The sequence below is a fragment of the Phasianus colchicus genome, chromosome Z (assembly GCF_987193195.1).
Source record: "Phasianus colchicus chromosome Z, bPhaCol1.hap1.1, whole genome shotgun sequence".
NCBI classification, from domain to species: domain Eukaryota; kingdom Metazoa; phylum Chordata; class Aves; order Galliformes; family Phasianidae; genus Phasianus; species Phasianus colchicus.
In genome coordinates this window covers 47,560,739-47,584,715 of record NC_143476.1, presented here as the reverse complement: position 1 = coordinate 47,584,715, position 23,977 = coordinate 47,560,739, and the positions used below count along the sequence as shown (strand labels likewise).

At 36.4% G+C, this 23,977-nt stretch overlaps 1 protein-coding gene across 1 annotated transcript in view; it reads right to left on the bottom strand.

Moving 5' to 3' along the window:
* The window catches only part of ROR2 (ROR family WNT receptor 2), a 150,212-nt gene that overhangs the window by 12,645 nt on the left and 113,590 nt on the right, over positions 1 to 23,977 (bottom strand). Inside the window, exons 3-5 of the mRNA XM_031610497.2 lie at positions 21,430 to 21,717; positions 20,453 to 20,483; positions 1,426 to 1,553 (exon numbers count right to left, since the gene is read on the bottom strand). Of these exons, the coding sequence (XP_031466357.2) occupies positions 1,426 to 1,553; positions 20,453 to 20,483; positions 21,430 to 21,717 (447 nt within the window). The remainder of the gene's footprint in view (positions 1 to 1,425; positions 1,554 to 20,452; positions 20,484 to 21,429; positions 21,718 to 23,977) is intronic.

Below are 23,977 nucleotides of genomic sequence, written 5' to 3'. Positions count from 1 at the left end.
GCCTGTACACAGTACTCCAGATGGGGCCTCACAAGAACTGAGTAGAGGGGGACAATCACCTCCATCTCCCTGTTGGCCATCCCTTTTTTAATGCCGCCCCAGAACACAATTGGCCTTCTGGGCTGCAAGTGCAGACTGATGGCTCATGTCCAGCTTCTCATCCAGCAGGACCCCCAAGTCATTCTCCACAGGACTGCTCTCAAGGAGATCTTCCCCCAGTTTGTATAAATATCTGGGATTGCCCTGACCCAAGTGCAGCATCCTCCACTCTGCCTTACCGAACCTCATTATGTTCACATGGGCCCACTTCTCCACTTCTCCAGCCTGTCCAGGTCTCATGGTCCTGGCAGACATGGGAAGCCTGACCACCCATGAAGACTGAGGCAAAGCACTCATTCAGTACTTCAGCTTTTTCTATGTCTGAGGAAGCCAGCTCCCCATTACCCTTCATCAGATGGGGAACACTCACCTTGGCCCATCTCCTCCTGCCTATGTACCTGTAGAACCCCTTCTTGTTATCTTTCACATCCCTCGTCAAGTTCAGCTCCATCTGTGCCTTGGCTTTCCTAATCCTATCTCTACACACACAAACAACAGCCCTGTATTCCTCCCAGGCTACACAACTCTGCTTTCACTACCTGTACATTTCCCACTTTTCTAGCAGTTTAAGCTGCAGGTCCTTGCACAGCCACGATGACTGCTTGCCTCCCCTGCTCGACTTCTTCTGCTGGGGGATGGAGAGCCATTGCACAAATGCGCTCCTGCTGGACTGTGTTAATTCTCCATATATAAGCATTTTGCTCTATTCCATGAACTCTTCCCCTTGTTCTGCTTATGTCTATCAGAATCACAGTGATCAGTCTGATGGGAGAAGATTCAATGAAGAAAAGCCATGCTGATATACAGCCCACTGGAAGTAATTCTTGTTTTGGAAACAAATTTCTGTGTGTAATGAAACGATCAGAGAAAGAAGTCAGCACAGGCAGAGCACAGGAAGGTCAGCTCTCGCTTCATATAAAGCAGTCTGGAATACAGGCTCTCCTGAGATTATGTGTAGGAGAGGAAACACAAAGGAAAAGCTACCATGCAGAAAACAATTTTTTCTTACATCAGAAGGTATTTTATTTAAAAAAAAAAATCTTATATTGGAATCTGTCAAGCAAAAAGTTTCAGTGTAAACTATAATTTGTTAAAAAGTCAATGTCCTATTATTTTACTTGAGGACATGGAAAGAGCTTTTATACAATAGTAGATACTCATCTTTCTTGCTCCAAGTTCTACTAACTGCAGAAGTGGGAAAATGGGTCATCTACCTCAAGCTTTAATATCTTAGTCATTGACTTGCAAAACTGAAAAGGATAACAAAAGGGCCTGTATCGATATTGGATTAGTTTTCTGTCTAGCTACAGAGATGTATAAGCTTACCAGTAATTCGATTTTCAATTTCCCCTTGCATCTGTAGGGAGTCCACATAAATGGTCCTGTTTCCAATGATTCGTGCGCATGCAATTCCCCTGTACGGTTGACAGAAACCATCTTCATGGTAATCTTCTCTGCAAAAGACGAGTTAGGAACATATAAGCAGATGTCTAGGAATGAATAACACAATAATTTTTTATATATTCTTATAAAAGGACAGAACTCCAGAACATTATAAATTTGAAACTGTTCAATTCCCCAAATGAAGCTTTCTTCTCCAGTGCTGCCTGCGCTATCTCAAAAATATTAACGAGGCACCTTGTAAAAAGGAAAAAGTAAAACAAAAACTGAGACTAATTTAAACTTCATATACTAATAGTAATGGAGTTTGACAGATGAATCTACTAAAAAGCTGCTAGACTGAAACAGCAACACAGATGTTTTTACGTGTCCCAATTCACTTTTGCCATCTAACTGTATCCAGTACAACCAGGCAAATAGTTGGTTCTCTTCTCCCACCCCACTCTCTCCCCTTCTTCTTTCCTGCTGTAGTGAAGAGCAGAAGATACCTTGCCAAACTTTAATTAAAATAAGAAAAAATATCCAAACTCTGAGTTAGGTAAACAGAATGAAAAGTAATCAAGGTTTTAACCTATTTTCCTCCTCTCTCTGGACAGAATCAATTGCCAAATTCGTCTTCCTACATATAACTTAATTCAATTGAGTTAGTTTGTAAGCCAAGTTCAACTCCTTACATCATAATAAATACTCTGGCATAAAAGAACTAGCTCTAAGCCCTGGTGTTCAACACGGCACCCTCAAAGCCCAAGTAAATAATACAGAGCTGATGTGTAGATCATAACTATTTGGGTACCGCAAAAGAACGAACCCTTGTGAAGGAACTCTCAGAATGAATCTTCACAACACCATGCATTTCCTCTGGTATGACACAGCCAATGCGCTAGGATTCACTAGCTTGAGTGTTTCCTATGACTCAACACATGATGTGATGAAAAAAGCATAAAACATTATCTAGAAAATCATCAATTCTAGGACACCCCAAATCTTTTCTAAGGGCCAGTTCAAACACCTGATGTACTCCTCTAATACCAGCAATATTTGAAGTATCACTTCAATACTCTTCTGCACTTTGTATGCTATTTAAAATATCTTCAGACATTATGTGTTTTGGCAACACATATTTCTATTTCTCTTACAAGTATCTTCATCTTTCCTGCTCATCATGTCACATGAACAGAACAAGGTAATCAGTGAAAATTCGTAAAACCCTCAGCTGGGTCATATCTTCACCATAACCTGCTGTCTAACAATAGCTAATCATGATAAGCATCATCATCCAACACCTACCCAATGCTGAGTGCAGTTATCATTTCCAGTATCTTATTCTGTTTTAGAATCATCCTTTGCTTTTTTTTTTTTTTTTTTTCCTCTCTCCACTATGGCTCCCTGGTAAAGCTCTTCAGGGAAATGACACCTCTATTTCTGAAGTTATAAGCCCCTTGGATGTGGAAAGGTGGGCAGGGCTGTCCTGCCCTGGATAGGATAGGCAAAAGCTGGGATCATTAGTTAACACCTGAGCAGCAATTCCCCCTTCCCTCCTGGAAAGACGATGACCTTATCCATCACAAATGCTGATTTACTATATGAAGTGCCTCATGTAGTTGTCTGTCCCTTATTTCCTACCACAGTATGGTTGTTATTTATTAAAAAACATTCTGTCTGAAAAAGTTTAAACAAATTCTGCTTCCAGAAAGAGGCAATTTGTATATTACAGTGGATGAAGAAAAGGACGCATCTTTCAGGATTGATTTATTGCTACAGTGTAATTCTTTCACACTCATAAAAAAACCCCTCTAACTTTGCAACAACTGCAACATGCCTGAGGGGACAAAAATCTCAAAGTGATTTCTCTGTGCCTACTTTATGATCCTTGACCATCTCAATAGGAAATAAGCAATTCTCATAATGAGCTGAATGAATATTTGACCTATTTAACCTTTTTCTTGAGAATAAATTCAAACTGTTACCCCGCAGAACAAAGTCTGCAATGTATCTAAGTGAAACTGTACCTCATACTTTAGCTCTCAGGGAAGGCTTCTCTTACTAGCACAAAATAAAATAAAATAAAATAAAAATCTGTGAAAGCTAGCACGGGTTTGGTGACAAAGGCAGTATGATCTCTTACTTAGCTCAGTTTATTTATTTCTGTCAAGAACTTCTAAATGCAGCTTAGATACTATATATATAAACACATATGCTCCCTTCTCTCATGATACAGTTAACTGCTGATTAAACTAAACTGGATATGACCATTACTATGGATGCAAGCAAAAGTAAACAGTAATCTGATGTCAGATACTCTGTCTGTAGCAGAGCTCTTGCTCTATGTGTGTCTTAGCCAAGACAGAGTTGCCAGTGAGTAGTACATGGTCAGTACTAATAATAAAGGGGAGAAGAGTTACGTTAGTCTTCTGAGCAAAGGAGCTGATTTTGAGAAAGCTACAGTAAAGACAGAAAACAGTCTCCCTGCAGACTGCTTTTTCCCTTTGCAACTTGGCACACAGCAAGTGTTTTTGCAGCAAAAAGCAAGGTATAGGAAATTTGATAAAATAGCGCAGGAGAAGCAGCATGCTCAGTTCAAACAGGCAGCTTTGGAACCATATGCTGTTTTGATCTGTGCTCTAAATAATATGCCAGCAATTCAGCTGCTGATTAGAGAAGGAGTTTAAACCTGCTGAAAATAGGCAGAAATACTGACTCTTCAATTTCCTGCTCCTTGAGCTTTGAAGTCTGCTCTGATCAAGAACACTGGTTCTTCCTCCTAAAACCCCAACTTCAATTATGCTAAACACCATCCACTAGTTTTTCAGGCTCAGAAAGTTATCTTATGACAGAACAATAAAGTTAAAAAACAGGTTTTCTAATATAAAGCCAAAGAAGGAAAAAAAAAAAAAAAAAGTAGTATCAGTGTTTTTGTTTTTATGTACAATACATGGTCTATCTAAGATTATTCTTGCTTAACATGTCCGGAAACACAAAAAACAACAAAGCACTGGTAAAAAATCTACATATTCCTTATATCACACACATAGTGCATCACACAATCAAAAACAGTGTGCTTAGAAGGAGAAGCAGAAGAAATTTGTATAAAATGGAAAACTGAACAGACAAGCAATGAAAAAGAATGACGAAGGCTCTTTGCTGCAGTGCCTATTCTAATCTCCTCCCAGAGACAGAAGCTGCGACTTCCAGGGACATGTGGCTCTGTAGGAGAGGTATGGAAAGACCTGTGAACTGGAATAAAACACAGAATGCGGTTGAGAATCTTTCTAGATAGAGATATCCTATGAATGATTTGAATCCAGGCCTGTTGCTTTTAAGTTGTCAGGAGATGAGACAGATGATCCAGTGCAGGACAAGCTCTCTGCTCAGATGCCCCTCAGGACCTGAGGTTGGGCTGTAACAAGCAGCAGCTTTGCCTCATATAGTTAGAAAGAAATGTTATTCAGGACTAATGGCTTTCTTTACCTTTAAACTTTACCATGTAACAACTGTATCAAAGGTTATGCAAAAAAGAAGGTCAAGATGTCCTCCAGAAGCACACAGAGACAAGTCCAGGGGTGCTACATGTGTTGCAAAAATTACAGAGCACTGCTACCCCCCTGCAGTAAGCATTACTTTAATTTCAGGTGACACAGAACAAACACTCAACAAAAGACTATGGAAGAAAATACCTAGGAAACAAAGAGGCTTTTCTGAATGGAAAGTCTCATAAGCTCATAAGAATACATCTGGGTATAATACACTATATGACATCTATGTAACACAATCTATTGTATGCAACTGCCACAGTCAAGTAGGCCAGAGGCCAAATGAAACAAAAGAAGTCCCAGTAAATAAAAGGCAATTGTGGAAATTCTGCTCAATACCAAGATCATCTTGTGAAGCATGTAAGCCTAAAGAGGGTTTTCAGCATTTACTTCATCCCCTGCAAACACAGCTGACCTACTACCTTTACTTGCAAATGGAGTCAGTACTTGAATGCATACATCAGCAAGATAGAGATTCAGATTAAAATGCAAGTCCAGAGAATTCCCTGTAAGAATGATGGTTAACACTGAAAATTAAGTAACTAGAAATCCGTCCTGGCACAGGAGCAAGCTGGAGAAGGGGGAACTAAACAACTTGCAGTAAATAAAATAGTAAAGAAAAGTAATTATTGCAATTATTTTAGCACTGAAAGTTATACTCAAGTAGTTTCCTATAACTCACTTTTTAAGATGCCATAGAAAATAATACAACAAATCTTCTGATGTATGGTTATTTTGTATACAAAATTGAAACATTATTTGTTCAGAGAATATTTGCATATAGTCAAAAACACCAATTCATCAATTTTTTTGATTGGCAATCAAAATTCTGAAGTTCACTTTGCAGTTCTCAACCAAGTAAGAGGACAAAGTTCTTGAAGATTCAAGTTAGGTAGTCAGATTCAATACATGTAAGAAAAAAAGTCAATCTACACTTTTAATAAAGCTAACAAGAATTTTAGAATTTTATTTTGAGAGTAATTTGTTTCAGTACACTGAAATAATAAACTTACAAGTTATTCAAAGGTATCTTCATTCAAAGGAATTATAGGGTTTTGTTTAGTTAAAGAGGTAAGCCACGTTAGTGTGTGGGAAGTGTGTTGAAAAGTGCTGCAACAAAACATCAGGGATTTCTGTTTTTAATACATGTATACATCCATGATTTGTTTACACTACACCTCTAACAGGGAACTATTAAAATCTGGTACTACAATCCTTGTTATTTGTTCCTTCTACTCTTGACATAGAATATTTCAAGGGAAGGATCACTTTTCAATGGCTAAAATGAGTTCACATGTCACAGCATTCACTATCTCTTACTAATACAGCTTCACTAGACTAGAGAGAAGAGAAACATACAATCTTCATCATATGTAGTCTCATTTCTATAAAATTTTCTTCCAGTCAAAAATATAGTAAGTCTATGTTACTATTCTTGTAGAAAAATACCTAGTACTTCCAGGTCAGGTTTGTACCTTGAGATTTCTGATAGAAGTATCAAAGAAAAGAAAAGCAAATTTTTAATGCAGTTTCTTCTTTAATCATGAAGAATATTGCTTTTTAAATAGGATATAAAATTGTTCCTTCTCATAGACTTCATTATGTACTAAGGAGATCAATGAGAGTTAATACTACTGACTTGTGAAGCAATACGACTAGGGTATAAATATTTGATAAAGAATGGGATTTTTTAAAAGCCATATTGGCTTAATTGTTCATCCATTGAGAAGGGTTGGGTTAATGCCAGCTGTTCCTGATGTTACTCATAATTTGTTCCTATACAGTAACATGTACAGATGAATTGAAGGCTCCGCTAAACTTTCCAAAACAAAACAAATCGAAACAAAAAAACAGCACTGATACAACAAGTGCAGTGCTGAGGCCCACTTGAAAAAGCCAAAGATGACAAGGAAAACGATGATAGGGAAAACACTGCTACTGCAGCACAGCACCTTCTAGCTGGAGGCACCTTTGGCCAGTGCTGCAGGGAATGACGTGTGCTTCTTGCTCTACCTGCTCCCATCTCAGAACAAACAGCTTCATTCTTTGGCCAAAGGTCTATCTGCAGATGACCTACCTTTCTGGCACAAAAAATCATTTGCTTGCACATCTTCACAAGCATCTAAAGATTAGCAGTCTTGGAATCACAGAAAACAGCGATCATAGTTAAAATGTCAAAAAGACATCACTGAAGTAAAAAATAAAAACTTCTTCTGTTCACTGACGGACTGTAATAAATAGTAAAGGAGCTCAGTGTTAAAAAGTCAAAAACCAACAGGTGGGGAAATTTGTATATACAGTCATAGCTGAGTTGAAGTCAATGGACCTATGACAATTTACACTCACCGGGGATATGGCCCGTGAATTTTGCTACCAGATGCTCACCGAATTTAACAACATTCCCCTACATCAGCATTACAAGTTAGATAAATACTAATGAGTAGCATTTATTTTTGTGCTTCTTATCTGAGAAAAAATGTAACAAGAGATAAAACCTAAAAAAAAAAAAAAAAAAGGTAATTAACATCACATTTACAGAGCAATTGTCTGAGTGTCATTTGAATATCTGCTAGTTGTTAAAAAGTATGTTGTGAATTGAAACTCTAGATTCAATGTCCAAGAAGAAAATTACAATTACTTATTCCACTGATTCTACTAAATGATGAATTTGTTAATCCCAGTACTCAAAGTACCACTTCAAACCAGGTAAGAGATAAAGAATTTCACTGAAATTTTGTTATGAAAGCACAGCTGCAAACAAATTTAGTCTTTGCAACAAAGTAGAGAAAAACAAGTTGTCAGACAGCAACTTCTCAATAACCTTATTTTTAGCCTACTGCAATTACTTCCACAACTGATTACAAAAGTTACGTTTTAAAATGCAAAACTCAGATTTTATAGTCTGCATCTAAAATTAATTTTAAATGTATATTCATGAGTCATAAAAGGAGGATGCTTTTAAAGCAAGGAATTTAAAAGGCATTTAAATACAAAAAAAAAGAGGTGGGCATCAATAATGTTTGAGCACGTCTCCACTGAATCACAAACCAAACTCCTGTACTTAAAAGGCACTGCTTTACATGGGTGTCAACACTCCCAAATGAGCCATGCCCTTGCAGCAAGCTACGGCGTTTAAAGATTTAAGTGGATTAAAATGAAAATTGGTGCAGATGACCCTTCTTTCACTGAATCATTTTCCATCACTCCTGTAACACAGAATATACTGCACTCGCTAGAAAAATGTAGGAAAGAAAAAAACAGTGGCAAAGAGTGCATGGCATAATACCACATCCGACTGATGTTTAAGGGTATCCTGTGCACTCAGATATTTATCACTGCTGTATATATTTACAAGAGGTTTCACTGCACCAAAATATAGTACTTCTCAAATACATAGAGAAGTAGAGACGCAGGGGGGCTGTTCCTACGAAGGCTGTGTAGAGTATACAAGTGACTCTACAGAAATACAAGTTATTGTACTGTTCTATCCATGACCCAGCACAGTCACTCAGTGAGTAACAATAACTCCAGGTTTTGGAATATCTGCTTAATCATTTAAGCCATTTGCCAGGAGACAGAAGATAAATAATTTTGACATTTGTAATGCAGACTGTCCATCATGAAGATGAAAGAAGCAAAGCTAAACAAGAACACCTGCTTTATAAATTTCCACAGGGAAAATTATAATGTTCCTGGATGTATAATGTTTATAATGTTCCTGGATGCATTACCAGCTATCATCCTCTGACAACCACAAACTCTTTTTCAATTTCTTTCAATTTACTGACACAATATTTTTCTAAGTTCTCCCACTGCTTTCATAGGTTTCAACATGTTGGGACAAAGTCTTGAAATCACGAGTCAGCTGGAAATCCAAGGAAGGCTGCCAGTCTGCTTTGTTGAGCGTTGGATATTTTCAGCAAAAACATCTCTGTTATCATTAGAGTTACAGAAGAATTTTAAAATGAAAAAGCTTCAGAAAGCCAGACTCATGGGAATGTGGACTTGGTCTTGCAGCATTCCTGATTTTTGCTCACCAAAGACATCATAGAGCCTCCCTCCACACTTTTTTCTTTAAAAACAAGCTATCTTTCCTGGTGTGTTACGACTGTGTAATAAATGGTATCCCTCTAACATCCCTGGGGAAAATCTGTAGGACCAATGAGCCTTTCACAGTTCCTCTAACAAGCAGCTCCCTGTTTCTCCCACTGCCAGAAAACAGAATTCTCCCTCACTTTTTATCTTTCCTTCTCATTCCATGCTACCTCTTAGCAAGTATACACAGCTCAGCCCTACAAAGATCTTGGAAATGTTATATCATTGCTCATTTCATTAAAATCCATTGGCAAGATTTTATATGCATGTCTGTCTATGACAGGTAGGAGAATGAAAATCTTGAGAAAAAAAGAAGACTGAGAAAGCATGGTCAAAAACAACAGCTGTACAAACCCAAAGAGAAGGAGGCTACAAGAAGAACAATGGAATTATTTTAAAAATAAATATGAAACACCATGAAATGTCTCAAGCTTTTATTATTAGTATTATCTTTAATGATGGGAAATATAGCAGTTTTCTGTAAAGTATTTCTTAGCTTTTTTAACTATGGCAAAAAAATTTCAAACATTTTTGTGAAAAATAGTTTTTAGTCATTTCAATTGAAAATTGTTTCAGAATTAAAAATGTTTTACCTGGGCAATCCAAAAATGAAAGGAAACATAGGGATATAATTTTTTTTTTCCTGTTTATTTTTTAAGATAACAGAGGTAGTTTTGCTATTTCAGATAAGACAGAGATAACATGTCGACTGGAGAAATCATTACAGCATAGGCTATAAATTCAAGGTTGCAAAATTACAAGTACATGTAAGTGTGAATCTTCAGAGTTCTTCACAGATAATTTTTATTAAAGCTACAATAACACCAACTGTTCATAACTATACAATATTAAAATGTCAGTTTCTCAGTAATTTTTCCAGTCTAAAGCAAACAAAAACAAACAAACAAAAAGCCTGGCATATTCTGTTTATGAGAAAACCCAAGCACCAAGTAAGGGATTTCTTTACAAGCGTCTAAGTGCTAGTATGAAATACTCGTTAGATTTTCTGATACTTTTTATGGATGAAACAGGAACGACCTATTGTAGGCAATACTGAAGAAAGTCACAGTCTGAGAATGTTTTAGTGTTAGCGGCAATTTTCATAGCTCTTCTTCTTCACAATAAATAAATAAATAAATAAAAAATCAGAGCTGGAATCTTCCAAAGATCAAAGCTAATTTATCTCTTTTTAACTTCAAAATATATGGCTCAGGTGTTCTGAAAAACAGATCCTGAGAAAAAACACTATTTCTGTCATTAAGAAAAAATAAAAAATAAAAAGCACATTCCAAACCCAAACCACTACCAGGAAAAAGAATAGCCATTTGATTGCAATGCTATCGTGTTCCCTGCTACTGAGCAGACACCTGAGACATGCTGGGACATGCCTTTTGCTAAACCCATGAAACACTACCCAAATCTGTCCAGCCTTTATGTCATTTCCATCCCTGTGTGCTCATCCCAGCCCATGAGAGTGCAGACAGTAAGTTCTGCAAATACGCAATGTACAGCACGCTTTGCAGAGCAGGTGAGAAAATGAAACAGTCTGGCAACTGTATCATGGTTGGAGCTTAAGGTTAAATGAGGCAATTATACAAGGAGCTTGCTACGAGCACAGGAAGACAAAGAAATCAGGCACGAGAGGCCGTAGCAGGTGGGGGGTGCATAAAGAGGCTTCCACCAGAAGAGCACACAGTTCTCCTTAATCTGGAGCAAAACTTAATATTTTTTCTCTTGCTATTCATTTCTGTCTACTTATAAGTGTGCTCCTTTTCCTCTGGGCTGGTCTGCTCTGAAGACAGTAGCCTGTTATTACTGCTATCTGCTCCAGCAACAGAGGTCTGGCTGGTACGGGTAAGGAGTACAGACCTCACAAAGTAATTCTGGTGTGTCATCATGATTCCACATAATAGGATTGCTGATTTTCTCCAAATTAGGAAAATTAGCTTCTACATAGGAAATGTAATACCAGCTACTATCAGAGCCCCTGAATTCTCAAGAAGAAAAACAGACATGAATTCCTCTGCCCAGCCATTGAAAAAGGATAGGAAGAAGCCACTCTTGGTTCAGCAGCAACATCTGTGGGGCTGGTGGCACAGTGCCTTGAAGCACCCAAATCTGTTGAAAGGTCTGTGTATCCAGCCAGGCCTCATGCACTCCTCTATGACAACTTCCCCCTTCTTTTCTTCCTTTGAATTTTAAACCACTGATCGAACGTTTATCACAACTCATTTACTTTCACCCCAGTTTTTTTTTCATTTTTTCTATTCATGCACTTACTGTTGGTTAAATGTATTTTTAAATTAAAATCTTCTAAAAATACTGCATTGTTCTTCAAACAAAGCAAAACAGTTCATATGCAAAATTCACTGTCACAATTTGTTTCCATATGCCACACACAGGATATCACACAAACATTATTACATGATAGGATGTCAGTAGCGATTCTAGACGCTCCACAGCCCCATAAATTAATCTAATCAGGCTCGACATTACTAAATTGCTCATTAATATGAACAAATAGAGAAAACTCAATTAGGAAATCAAATGTATTTCCTAAGTTTAGCATGTCAGGACTTAGCTCCTAATGGTTGAAAATGAAGATCATATGAATACTGATATACCTCTCAGTCTGAGTGACAGAAAATTTACAAGTGACTGCACATTGCATTGTCTTGAAACGACTGAGTATTAAGAATATATTTTTAAGTAACAAGTAATAAACTGCATTCTGTTGCAGAAGAAAGTAGGAAGGCAGTCTGCATTCTTCCCACCAGAAATACACAGGTTTATTCCTGTGCAAAAATTAATTAATTAATTAATTAATTTATTTATTTTACATCACCCAGTCCTGAAGTAGATTTCTTTTTTTTTTTTTTTCCTGGAGGGAAACTTTTAAAATTAACACCATATGTGCTTCCCTTACCACTCTGGTCATTGCTTTGCAATCTGAAACTTGCAGCCATGATGTGGGAAAAAAAGAATTTATTTCAAGTATATTCTGTGAAACTGCCAGATGAGGACACCAGGATTTCTATACAGGCCATCCTGCTGAGACTTACCTTCTCCATTGAGCTAAAACAACCAATTTCCCAATTTGAAGGAAAGCACAGTAAGATGGGTGGAAATGAAAATAAATGCTTTAGGGGGAAAAGACCTGTGTCTCTGTGTGAGCACACAGGTTTAAAAAACAAAATTTCTGTGATATAGCAAATATTATCTCCCACGTGAAGCAATCTTCTGTGTTATAATCAGATTTATCCACATAAGAAATGGAACTTATGAATGACTTTTCTGAGAAGCATGAGAGAGACTGTGCCTAAGATGAGCTTCTTGCCATTTTAAATTTTAAATTAGTATTACAGTATTACCTCAAAGACTTCAGATTTTAGGATTAACAAAGCAGTACCAATTTTAGAAAGCAAATTTCCTTACTATTTCTTTCTCCCTCTCTCTCTTTTTTGAAACAATGCACTTCATCACACTTTGTGTTATTTAGTTTTGAAGGAAAATGTTTTAATTTTATCAGTTTGTGCCATCTGCTTCACCTTCTGTCAAGTACACTAAATGAATTGCATCTATTGTTCGTTAGGATCATTCAGGGAACAAAATTGTACAAAATGTAAGGAAAAAATGAACCATAAAGTGATAAAAATTGAAAGGATTATTTATGGTGTGGTGTTACAACATTAGCTTATTTTGTTAGATTGCCCACTTTCCATTAGAATAGTGTGCCTTTACTTTAGAGCCTAACTACAAAATTCACCCTTTCCCTGTATGCACTTAGAAGCTATTCAGTGCCCTAAAGAACTCTAATTAAACACAGTGTGGCATCCAATGCTGACAGGAAGTCTCAGGGACATTTAACTGTCCCTTTGTAGGACATACAATAAATACTTTGAAAGTCATTTAAGTTACAGAATGAAAGAAAGAAGGGAAGGGAGAGAGGGAGGAAGTAAAATCAAAACAAACTAAAGATCCCTAGTTATATCAGGGATGTCCAACAGCTGCAAGAACTACTTGCCAAAAGCCCCAAACCCATTACTACTTTGAAAATCAATTTACATATATCCTTAAAAGGATCAACAAATGTCTTCTTTTGCTTACAAGTTATTTGGTAGTTTAATATAAATTGCTTCACTGAGATGTCCAAACCCAGACACCTGCTGCTGATCTTGAATTTGTTGGAAGAGGGCAAATTGGCGTCATATTTTTTACAAACTCAGAGCTGTGTGCTGCTCTTGGCCGTACACACACATCTCAGAGTTTCTCTGTAGAGTAGGAGGGATGCTGACCCGGCCCACAAACTATGGGTAAATTCTCTTGACACAAACCATCAATTATCTTTAATATCCATCTGTAAATCAAACTTCCAAATTTTGGACAAGCAGATCTCTTAGGAAAGAGAAGGTTCATGCACTTTGTTGTACTGCCTGCATGGTTCCTATATATAAAAAACAAAGTGGTATGCATTACATTTATTACATGTTCCACCCATTTAAAAGGGTGCTACTGCTGTACAGCTAATCGAAGGTCTTTCCCCAAATTTAACCCAAAATCAGCTTAACTGTAAGAGCAGACAAAAGTGTAATCAATTGACACTTCTTCCTAAGCTATTTACAAGCCTTGACCAAAAGCAGGGAAGTCCCATAAGCATACCCTTTTGGCACTGCAATCAGGCTCTCACATAGTGCAGCGCAAAATAGCTTTCAGGGTTCAAGGACATTTGATTTCTATAGTATTTCTATAGTATGACAGAGAAGGTACAGCTTTTCTGGAGGTTTGTTTTTACTCACTTTTGCATGTGCTTGGCATAATTTTGTGGAGGTTTCTGAACCAGTAAGTAGTGGACTAGTAAGTGTAATGGAATGAAATAAAATATTAACCATTTTTTCAGTGTTCCCTGTCAACTTCTTCTGTTTTTTCCTTCCTTTAAAATGAAGGAAAAACCAGCCACTTGCAATAGTTTCTTCAGATAACAAGTTGCAGATAATACAGACACAGCTCCTGGCTCCATGTGCACATCTCAGGGTCACTCCTGGTAAGATAGAATATTGGCTAGGAGAAACATAATCTCTGCTCTGTAGAGTAGAAAGAAGGCTGTCCTATGCACAGACAGTAGTGTCTGCTCCACAGTGTTAATTATGTTAGTTACAATACACACTTGATGTTTAAATTAATTTTATTTATTTTTTAGTAATTAATTTTCTAAGTTCATGTAGAACTCACACTTCTATCACTACAGAACATAGATCCTTCACAATTTAATCACTGAAGCTTAGAAAATGTGTAAATGGGAGATTAAAGCCAAGTAAATAACATAATGTGGGAAGAAGCCAGAATCTTGTGTGGTACCAAGTAACCCAAACCAGTACTTCTGCCTTGAATTACACATATTCTAGATCTTTCATGAGGGGAAAAAAAAAAAAAAAAAAGCTATTTTTCAAAACAACAAAAGTAAGAGTAGAATAAAAATGTCTCCATTTCCATTACAGACAGCTAACTACGCTTCTTCTGAGTCTATGGTACAGCCCTGGACAGTACAGTGTTCAATTACATACTTATTTGTGACAATATAATTATGAGCTCTACTAGGATACAACATAACTGGAGTAAAAAAAAAAAAAAAAAATTACTACTCCAAAAAATTACATTCTAAAGTAGATAAAGAGAAATACGTCATGAAAAAAGAAGAGTTCTGGCTGATTCACTAAAGCCTTGTTGTCTACAAGTTTCTGGTCTCAGCCTAGGCAGTTTTTCAAAGGACACTTTAAGAGGTGGACCAGTAGATCTGTGGTGGTGGATTGGATCAAAATTCTCTGATAAGAGTCTGTGTCTCACACCAAGGTGAAATACAGCCTTCCTTCCAATCTTGAAATTAAAAAGGAAACTAACACATAGGGCTAGAACTAAACTGCAGCGTGTTCCAGCCAGATCCCCAAACTGGATTGTGAGAGGGCCAGGAAATCTGCCAAGGCAAACATTTGCTGTTTAATGTGGACCAGCCTGAGACAATTTTTGCCTCAGTTCCTCATTTGTTAGATAGGAACAATATTCCCAGCTTTCAAAAGAGAATGCACCCTAAACATTTTGAAGTTGTCTGATTGCTAACAGTGAAAGGCACAGCAATTCTGAAGATTGACCTTATATCCATTTGATGTACAAGAAATGGAGAGACAAAGGTTAAACAAGTTGCTGCAATCACACATGGAGACAGGAGCACAGCCAGAAACTGAATCCAGACCTCTGAAATTACAGTCCAGTGCTTTAACCACAAAATTCTTTTTCTTCCTTGATTAAAGCAGGAAACCAGAACACAAAGTATGTGCTTACTCTCCAACTTCAACATGATACCACAAATATCTATAGAAAAATATATATACTTCAAATATGGTCATCTCAGTCAAGTGTGTATTCTGCTGAAACAAAAGGCAAGTATTTTTTTACAGCAAGCTTTTTTTTCAGGAGTAGTCTGTCATAGTTTGTATCAGTATTCCATATCATAACATCATGTAGTGCACTGGAAGTTAAAGAGTTAATGATGCAGTTCTGTGGATTGCTCTTAGTTCCAGTTATTTGGTCTTACAAGAGTGAACTACAGCTCTCAGAAGACTTCACTACTGCATTTCTGTTTTCCATTCAGAAGGAAAGATGAAACTGACTGGGAGCCACAACACTCTGCCCACTTCGCTGTGTCCCTACCTGTCTCACCTACAGCATTTGAGTGAGGTCTTTTGTTTCAAACACTCCCTCTCTTACTTTATTTATTAGCTTCAATTCCAATGATATTGCATTTTATTGTATTGTCTCTCATTCCACTATCATATTTAGTAAATTTGCTGTTTTCCTTAGCTTGTTTCCACTGTTTCTTTTTGTTTCATCTAGGCCCATCTCCCTACCTTTTCCCCTCTCCCCTTACCCTTTTCCTAGGGTGTGGGACTGTGAGTCCCTTCGTCCCCTGTCACTGAACTAGGCTGAACCAGGCCGTACCATGATAGGAGTCCTATTTTTTAACACCTAGTCCTTAGATGCCTGAATAATTGTAAATTCTGATTTGAAATAGCCATGTATTGGGTATACAAACATCTGTTAATATGAATTGTAAGAAACATCCTGTGCCTGAACTACATTTAGACTAGAAAAGAGTTTTTGCCTCTCCAAGGAAAGGAAAGAGATACAAGTAGTGGTGCTGCTGTTCAACTGTAGGGAAGTATTTCTCCTTTATAAAGTGTTTACCTTTAGCTTGCCAGATGGAGCCAGTTAACAAAATCTTTTTTGCCCATAGCTACAGCCCTCTTCCTGGATAACCTCAGACATGGACAGGGAGGTGACCTCAGTTCAAAGTACTCCAGTGTCCCATTCCCTTTCTTTCTCTTTCTCAAGGTCTCACAGCCTCTTTTCCAGCTTGTGATAACGTGTAAATTTATCACATACTTGCACCCACAACAAGGCTGTATGACCACCTCTCACATCAGGCACAAGGTTATCACTGTGCAAGGCACAGGTGTGTTTTGTCTACATAATAAACGTGGGCTATGCAAGCTCACCCTAACCTTGGAATTCCTCGCCAGAGTCTTAACTCAGATGAGCAGTTGGACTAGATGATCTTTTCAAGGGTCCCTTCCAACTTAAACAATTCTATGATTCCATGTTATTAGTCTTCAAAGACATTCTACTTTCAAGCATTTGAAAGAATTTTTTTTCTCATCTACAGTTTTTTTCTTATTTTTCAACTGACTCATTTTCTAAATTCTTACTATTAACACAGTCTGCCTGAAATAAACAATGTTTGTGAGCACTGCAAATTTATTCTGAATGGTTTGTATCTCAAAAACTGCTTCCCAAGGTAATGGCAACTCCTACTTAATAAAGGTGCTTCTTCCTACCTGTTTTTCCTTACAATTGTTAGGTAGACAGTTGTCAGACAGAAAATTCAGAACCAATATTAATCAGAGCTCAATAAAAAAATGAATTCTTATGCTTTGAAATCCTAGTTCCCCTACACAGCGCTTAGAAGAAGACACTCAGCTCCTACCATAATGAGCAGACCACATCAATTACATGTGTGAAAAGCATAGCACTTTTAACAGAGTGCTCTTGTGCTCTTTTCGTTTCTGCTAAAACCTTACCATAGTTTCCAGAAGATTTTACTGCCAACAAACTGTTTGGTATCTTCCATCCTAAGTCCCCTGCAAGATGTTACCACTACTGTCAGAAACTATGAGGAATGATGTCTTCAAATCAGGAATTTGCCTGATGGGTAAAATTCAATTTAACTTTTCAAGTTGAGAGAAAAATAAGTTAAACTACTGAACATGCAATCTTCTTAGAATAATATTATCTTGTAAAAGCAGCATCTCAGGAAGGGAAGGCAGCTGCTACTGCCTTCCTATTCTTAGATTTGAAGAGATTTGCATCCATTGCTTAAAGGTAAACTATACTAAAGTACCATTCTCTGATATATAGTATCCAATTTTTTAATGTCCACACATTCACACTTTTCTCATTGAACAGAACATCTCTCTTGAGAAGGGAAAAAGAAAATGATGTTAGTAATGCAAAAAATATAACAGCTTTGAGCAGGGAGAGAAAGAATTCACCCTGATGGCTGATATTGTAGTAGTGTAGTCCTCTAGTAAAATGGTCCTTTGTACAGTAAAGGCTGCTCAGAGACTAGTTTTTTTCCTTGTTTTTTGTTTTAGTTCCTTTATAAACTAATTTCTACTAGCTATTAATTTTTGATAAATAATTTGGATAGATTATATTTCTCCATTTCTATAGAAATACCTCTGTAACTTTCTACAGATACAAGCCTTCACAGAACATAAATACTTCTTCAACCTCTCCAAAACATAAAACAAAACCATAATACAAACAAAACAACACAAAAAAGAACAAGAAACAACAACAACAAAAGTCCCTAAATTTCACACGAGGTGTTCAATGAAATCTTTCACTTTTCAGTTTTAATGGAAATGTCTTGACTTCACTACACGAAAGTCAAGGCCTTTTTTTTTGCACTGCAAAATATGACTTCATCATGTACATTTGATCTACAGCAATTCTAAATTTTTAGATAATTTCTAAAAATACATAGCAAAACATATGGGATACACAAAAATACCTTGCTAGATGTTATTTATATAGATAAAGGTTTTTATCCTGTAATATTCCATTAGGTACAGTTTTAAACCAAGACACAGTGGTTTTAGGTTTCAGAACTTTCACTGAAGCATGTCTTTTTGGAAACATTAATGCCAGGAGGATGGCACTTTGGGAGGTTCAACACCAGACAGTGTTGTGTAGCCAGCAAACAAAGAGCCCACTGTTCTACATCAGCCCTTTCCAAGCATCTAGGTATTTCAATAACTATTTTCCCCATTTCACTGTTCTGGTTTATAAGTTGACCTGCACAATTTTAAACAAAATATTCAATTAATAAAAATTAGCACTGCCAAATTACAGCATTTTATTTGCAAGAGTCATGGAGCAGAGAAACACTGAAACAACTGTAAGGCAGAGGAAAAAAAAATAGAAAGAAAAGTAATGTAAGAAGAGAGGATGTGAAAACTGGAAAGTTGTACAGAAACTGGTTAAGTAGGAAGGTGCAAAAAAAATTGAAATAGAAGTTATACAATGAGGAAAAAATCTACCATCACTGCACAACCCTACACCTCATATGCTAATTCCCTCAAGACTTCTCTCTCAACCTCCAATCCCAGGCAGTTTTTCTCAAGCTTCAGCTCTCTCTTCCATTTAGTGGATATACAAAATATCTACCAGCACTATACTTTTCATCTCACTTCCAATGGTAGACCCAAAAACAAGATGGCAACTACTGCTTCAATGTCCAACACTGATGCCAGTAGTTCAGGACCAGTTTAGAGGTGTCATAATCCCAAACTAGTACCAAATTCATATGATATTCATTGTTTTTCCCAAATAATATGATTTTAAAAGCTATTTTTTTTATCTTAACCAATCACTCAAAACCTGTATAAATGAATAACAAATTTATCAAATATAAGGTAAAGTAGGAATGAAAGGTACTACTTAAGAAGTATTAATTCAGTTCCCCTTTTAGTGGACATGTAATTAAGAAATTTGTTTAACAGTTATTTTTTCACTCTCAAAAGTTGATCATTAAAAAACTATGTTACTTGTAGAGTAGCAACGATCTAATGCATCCAAAGATGCTGGAAAATACTAAGGAAACAAAAGAAATAAGATGAATTATTCCTCTAACAATATGAAATTAATTAATGTACAACCTAGATCCCAGAATTTCACCTTGTTCTTAGATACTCTTCAGCTGTATTTGAGAAAAGTGTTCTTTGAACTTAAGTTCAGTCTTCAGTATGTGTATTTTAGTTCACTAACTCTTGTCTCGGTCACTGCCTTTCCATCTTGTAAAAGATCAGACAGCTTCCTGGCATCTCATCTATTTCCCTTTGTAGAGCAATTGTAAAACAGTTTTCTGAAATAAATTGTGTGCAATCTTAAATAGGATTTCAGTTACTAGAAAAATCATTACATTTTTTCAGTACACAGTTTTGAACAGCTGAATAGCAATCAATTTTAAGAAAAATATTTTAAGAAAAATGATTTCAACCTTGTGAAAATTATCTAAATTCATTTGCACGTACTATGCATATATAAAAGGATTTGGTATTATTTTCATATAAGTAAGACTACTGATTGAAAGAAATATAAAGGGAATGGAGTAGTGGTCAGACCACTGCAGCCACGTATGGCATTGCCTCCCAAGTGGCAATCTAAATAAACTACACAGTATGTGTTATTGAAACTAAAACTAATATATAAAGCAAGCACTAAGCCGATCTATGTTAATCTTTATGACTGCATCTGCAAGCAGGCTGAAATAGCTAAGAAAAATCACCAAGTCACCACTGAAGTCAAAATGACACCTAGCAAATAGGGGGTACTCAATTGTTCAAAGAGAAGATTTTAATCCTGTTTTATCTGACTTTTCAAGCCACAACAGTATGACATGGGTAGATTTACAACTGCAGCAACCTAAGCATTTTATCCATTCATTTTTAACCACTTTCCCAGCCAATACTTGCCCTGTAAATAAATCATGTTCAAACATCATGACTCTGTGGTATTCTGATTGTTCAAAATACAAAATAAGCAAACATAAATCCCAATCAGAACTCTTCAGTCATCTGTGAGTTTTCAATCATGCTGGATATTTTTAGCAAAAACATTGTGGTCGTAGGCAGTATTTACTGAGTTTATGAAACAAATTCTTACAGAATAAAATTGGTCAGAGTACGTTAAGTAATTTTCCAACATGTACTTACTGAAGATTGTGATTTGGGCTGTTTGTTGGACCTGCAAATATAAAACAAACAAACATTGCTTGCAAATTTGGCTCAAGGAAACTGCATAAAAAAAGTCAATAGCAAACTGTCTCTTCAAGGAAAGTTAGCCTCAAGATTCAAACCAAAGCCTCTAGATTCCCGCATGTAATTACATACTGCTATTTTCAAAACCACAAATAAAAATCACGTGTATCTTCTGTCTGTTCAGGCAACAACCTGCGTGGACATTATTTCTGTTGGAAAATATCTGCTGCCATAGAAACACGGGTTGTTAAAGGCCAATATGTTATCTAGACACATCACTTACACCTTTCTAGGCCCTACCTGAGCATTCCTATCAGTTTATGGTACAGGAAGATTAAGCACCTAACCTTTGTCACGCTGAGAACAAGGTCGGATAGCCAGTGCTTAATGAATCACTATAAACAAACAGTTGAGTAGTCATTATCATTATAAGATCAGAGGAAACTTTAGGAAATTGTGTCTTGAATTATTTTTCATGGCACTAGAAACACAAGAAAAAGAAATAAAACCTTTGCTTTCAGATGGAATGATCAAGTCTCTTATTGTCAATGCAAGTACTTCTTGTTAGGTCGTGTACCTTTAGCTCTCAAAGAGCAGAACTTGAGGCCAGGCTTCATGGAGCAATACAAACATGATCTTTCAGAAGGATGGGCTCAGCAATACTGAACACCACCTGTTCAGCATTTTTTTTTCTTCAATAGAAGTTCAAAGTTTTTTCCATCTGTACTTACTTCCTTTTATTATTGGTGAATGGGTACCACGTTCAACTCACTGAGTTCTGTGCTGGGGAAAAGGTGCTCGGCGATGGCTTTATTTATTCCCTTTCACACCGAGAATTCTTAAAACATAAACTTATTTCTCATTAGCTTACTGGAAAAACAAATACCTAGCCTATAAAGAAGTCCAAGCAATTATAAAACCCAGGAACTCACCAAGCCTCACAAACAACACTCCCGTTGCTGTTATCGTCTTCATCCCATTAGAAGCCACACACTGGTAGTATCCTGTGTCTGTCGTATCAAGATCTTGGATTCTCAGACGTGAACCGTAATCTGTTTTTCTTATGATGATACGCCTCGGCTCCTGAACCACCGGAGCATCATTTTTTAGCCATCTGACATTTGGAGATGGATTTCCTGCTACTTTGCAGTGAAGGATTGCTGTCTGCCCCTGGACTATGGTGATATTATTTACTGGTTCCAAAAAGGTCAGAAAGTAACCTGGAAGGGTAAAAGGTCAGAAAGGTTAAAACTTTGCTTGGGTTGGGATAAAGGCAAGTTTTTATGAGTGGATCTTGACAAGAGTTGCAGTTTTCTTTCAAGTATATACTAAAAAAGAAAAAAAAGGAAAAAAAAAAGGTCCCAAAACCACACCATACAATTCACTGTCCTAGGTATACATCCAAATTGTCTTTTCTGATTGACTTCAAGCTTCTCTGCAGGTAAGTCTGTGGATCAGAAGGTAAAGCACGAACTAATACTATTACAATTCTATCTCCTTCCACCTATTCTGAAGCTGCATTTTTAACTAATTATAAGCTGTTATTTTTTTAATGTCAAGTCCCAGAATAGTGCTAAAATGGACAAAGAAAAAACAGTATGTATATTAAGTAATCAGGTTTCATCGGTTTTAGATTTATAAATGGAAAAAAAAAACCACACTAATTTGTGATTTGTTGAAAGCAAGGGGTTTGTCAAGAAGCCTTTATGCTACACCAGTGATTTCAAGTGATAAAAAATTGAGCAACAGATGAAAGTACAATGTAAAAACACTTTTCAGTAATAAGTTCTATAGGTTATTATTTTTAAATTTAATTCAGTCCTACAGCTGATGCATAGCAGACTGAAAGCCTGAGAGCATTTAATTCCTCTGTAATAGTAATGGGATTGTCAAAATACATCAGATAAGTATTCAACTGCCACGTTAATGTTTGGTCTGATGAATTTATACTATCTAGACACTGCATTAGATGCACTTCATATCGCACTTCATAATTACGTCAACTGAATCTAAAGAAAAGTTAACTTAGATGCATGTCCACATGTGCCATTTCCTGCTGAGTTAGAAAATTTTGCAGTTCTTTGATTAAATTAAAAATTTAATTTAATTAGTTCTTTAATTAGGAAATAGCACAATTACTGTGTAGGAATCTAATACTAGAACATAACCGTCAACTTTTTCAGCCTAATTGCTGAAATATTTAAACAAAATGGATGCTTGGTTTTTGTTTACTTTTAACATGAACCATGAAAACCAATTTTCCTGTAATAGATTTTAGTTGTAGCATTGGAAAGAGGAAAATGTGACAGTAGAAACATCAAAATATTCTAAGTTTGGAAAGCAAGATTTTGCTGAAAAATTGAGTATTACACTGTTTCTACAAAGCAAAATGTGCTCTAGAGAATAATATGAAAATACAATGTAGATAAGTGTGAATTTATTATGTCAGTATATAGAAAATTAAGTAAGATCCAAATATATTTCTAATTTCTACACAACACTGCAAAGGAAAATATTTTGTTATCTTTTTCCTTTCAAATATTTTTTTTCTTTCTGTGTGTAATCTTGCATTAATTTTCCCCATTTTGATAAAACACAGAATATGTGTTATTAAGGCATCTTTTATATTAAGGCATTTTTTTTAAAAAAAAGGGAGCAGAGGAGATAAAATTATGTGAATGCTTTCTGCGAGTTCTTTCCTATCATTTCTTGTGGTTCACAGTCTACAGCTGCAGTTAGAGTTACTAGAATTATATTCCAGCAGGTAAGAGGAAAACAAATTACCTCCTGTCTTACAACAAATTACCCTGCCTGTTACAGGCAACAGAAAAAACTTACCAAAACTATAAGCCAACAATTCACATGCATAAGTATTTCTATAAACAAGACTCTACGATCCCTCACAATGCAGAAAAGGATTTTCCATAGCTATTTCATTTTTAGTTCATTCTTTAAAGAATGCAAAAATATTTTTTTTGTCAATTCTTCATAACCTGTACTAGTTTATTTTCAAACAACACAGCTGAGGCAGAGTATGTGTGCAGGAACACAAGAAGTCAATTTGCAGCAATTTGAAAAATGTTCAAAAGAATTCAGTTTGCAATAACTTGAAATACATTCAAAAAAGAATTGATATAGTCAATAGCAAGACAGAAAAGTCAATATATGAAAAGAAATGGAAAAGTGAGTGAGTAAAAAATTATTCTAATTCTAGCAAAAAACTAACAACACAGAAGAACTGTGAAAGTGCAATGACATCCAGTCATGCCAATGGTAGTATGCTGTTGGGTGGAAGAAGACTGAAGACAACAACACAAGGCCACGAGAGCATCAACTCAAGGAACAGCTCAGTGCTGAATATATGCATACAAAGGAAGTGAAGAAGAAGATTCTTAGATGTAGCCAGGATAAGGTACAATTTCTTAGCCTGAAGTCCCTCCTGATTACAAAGAAGTGGAAGAGGCAAAAAGGATGCTTTCT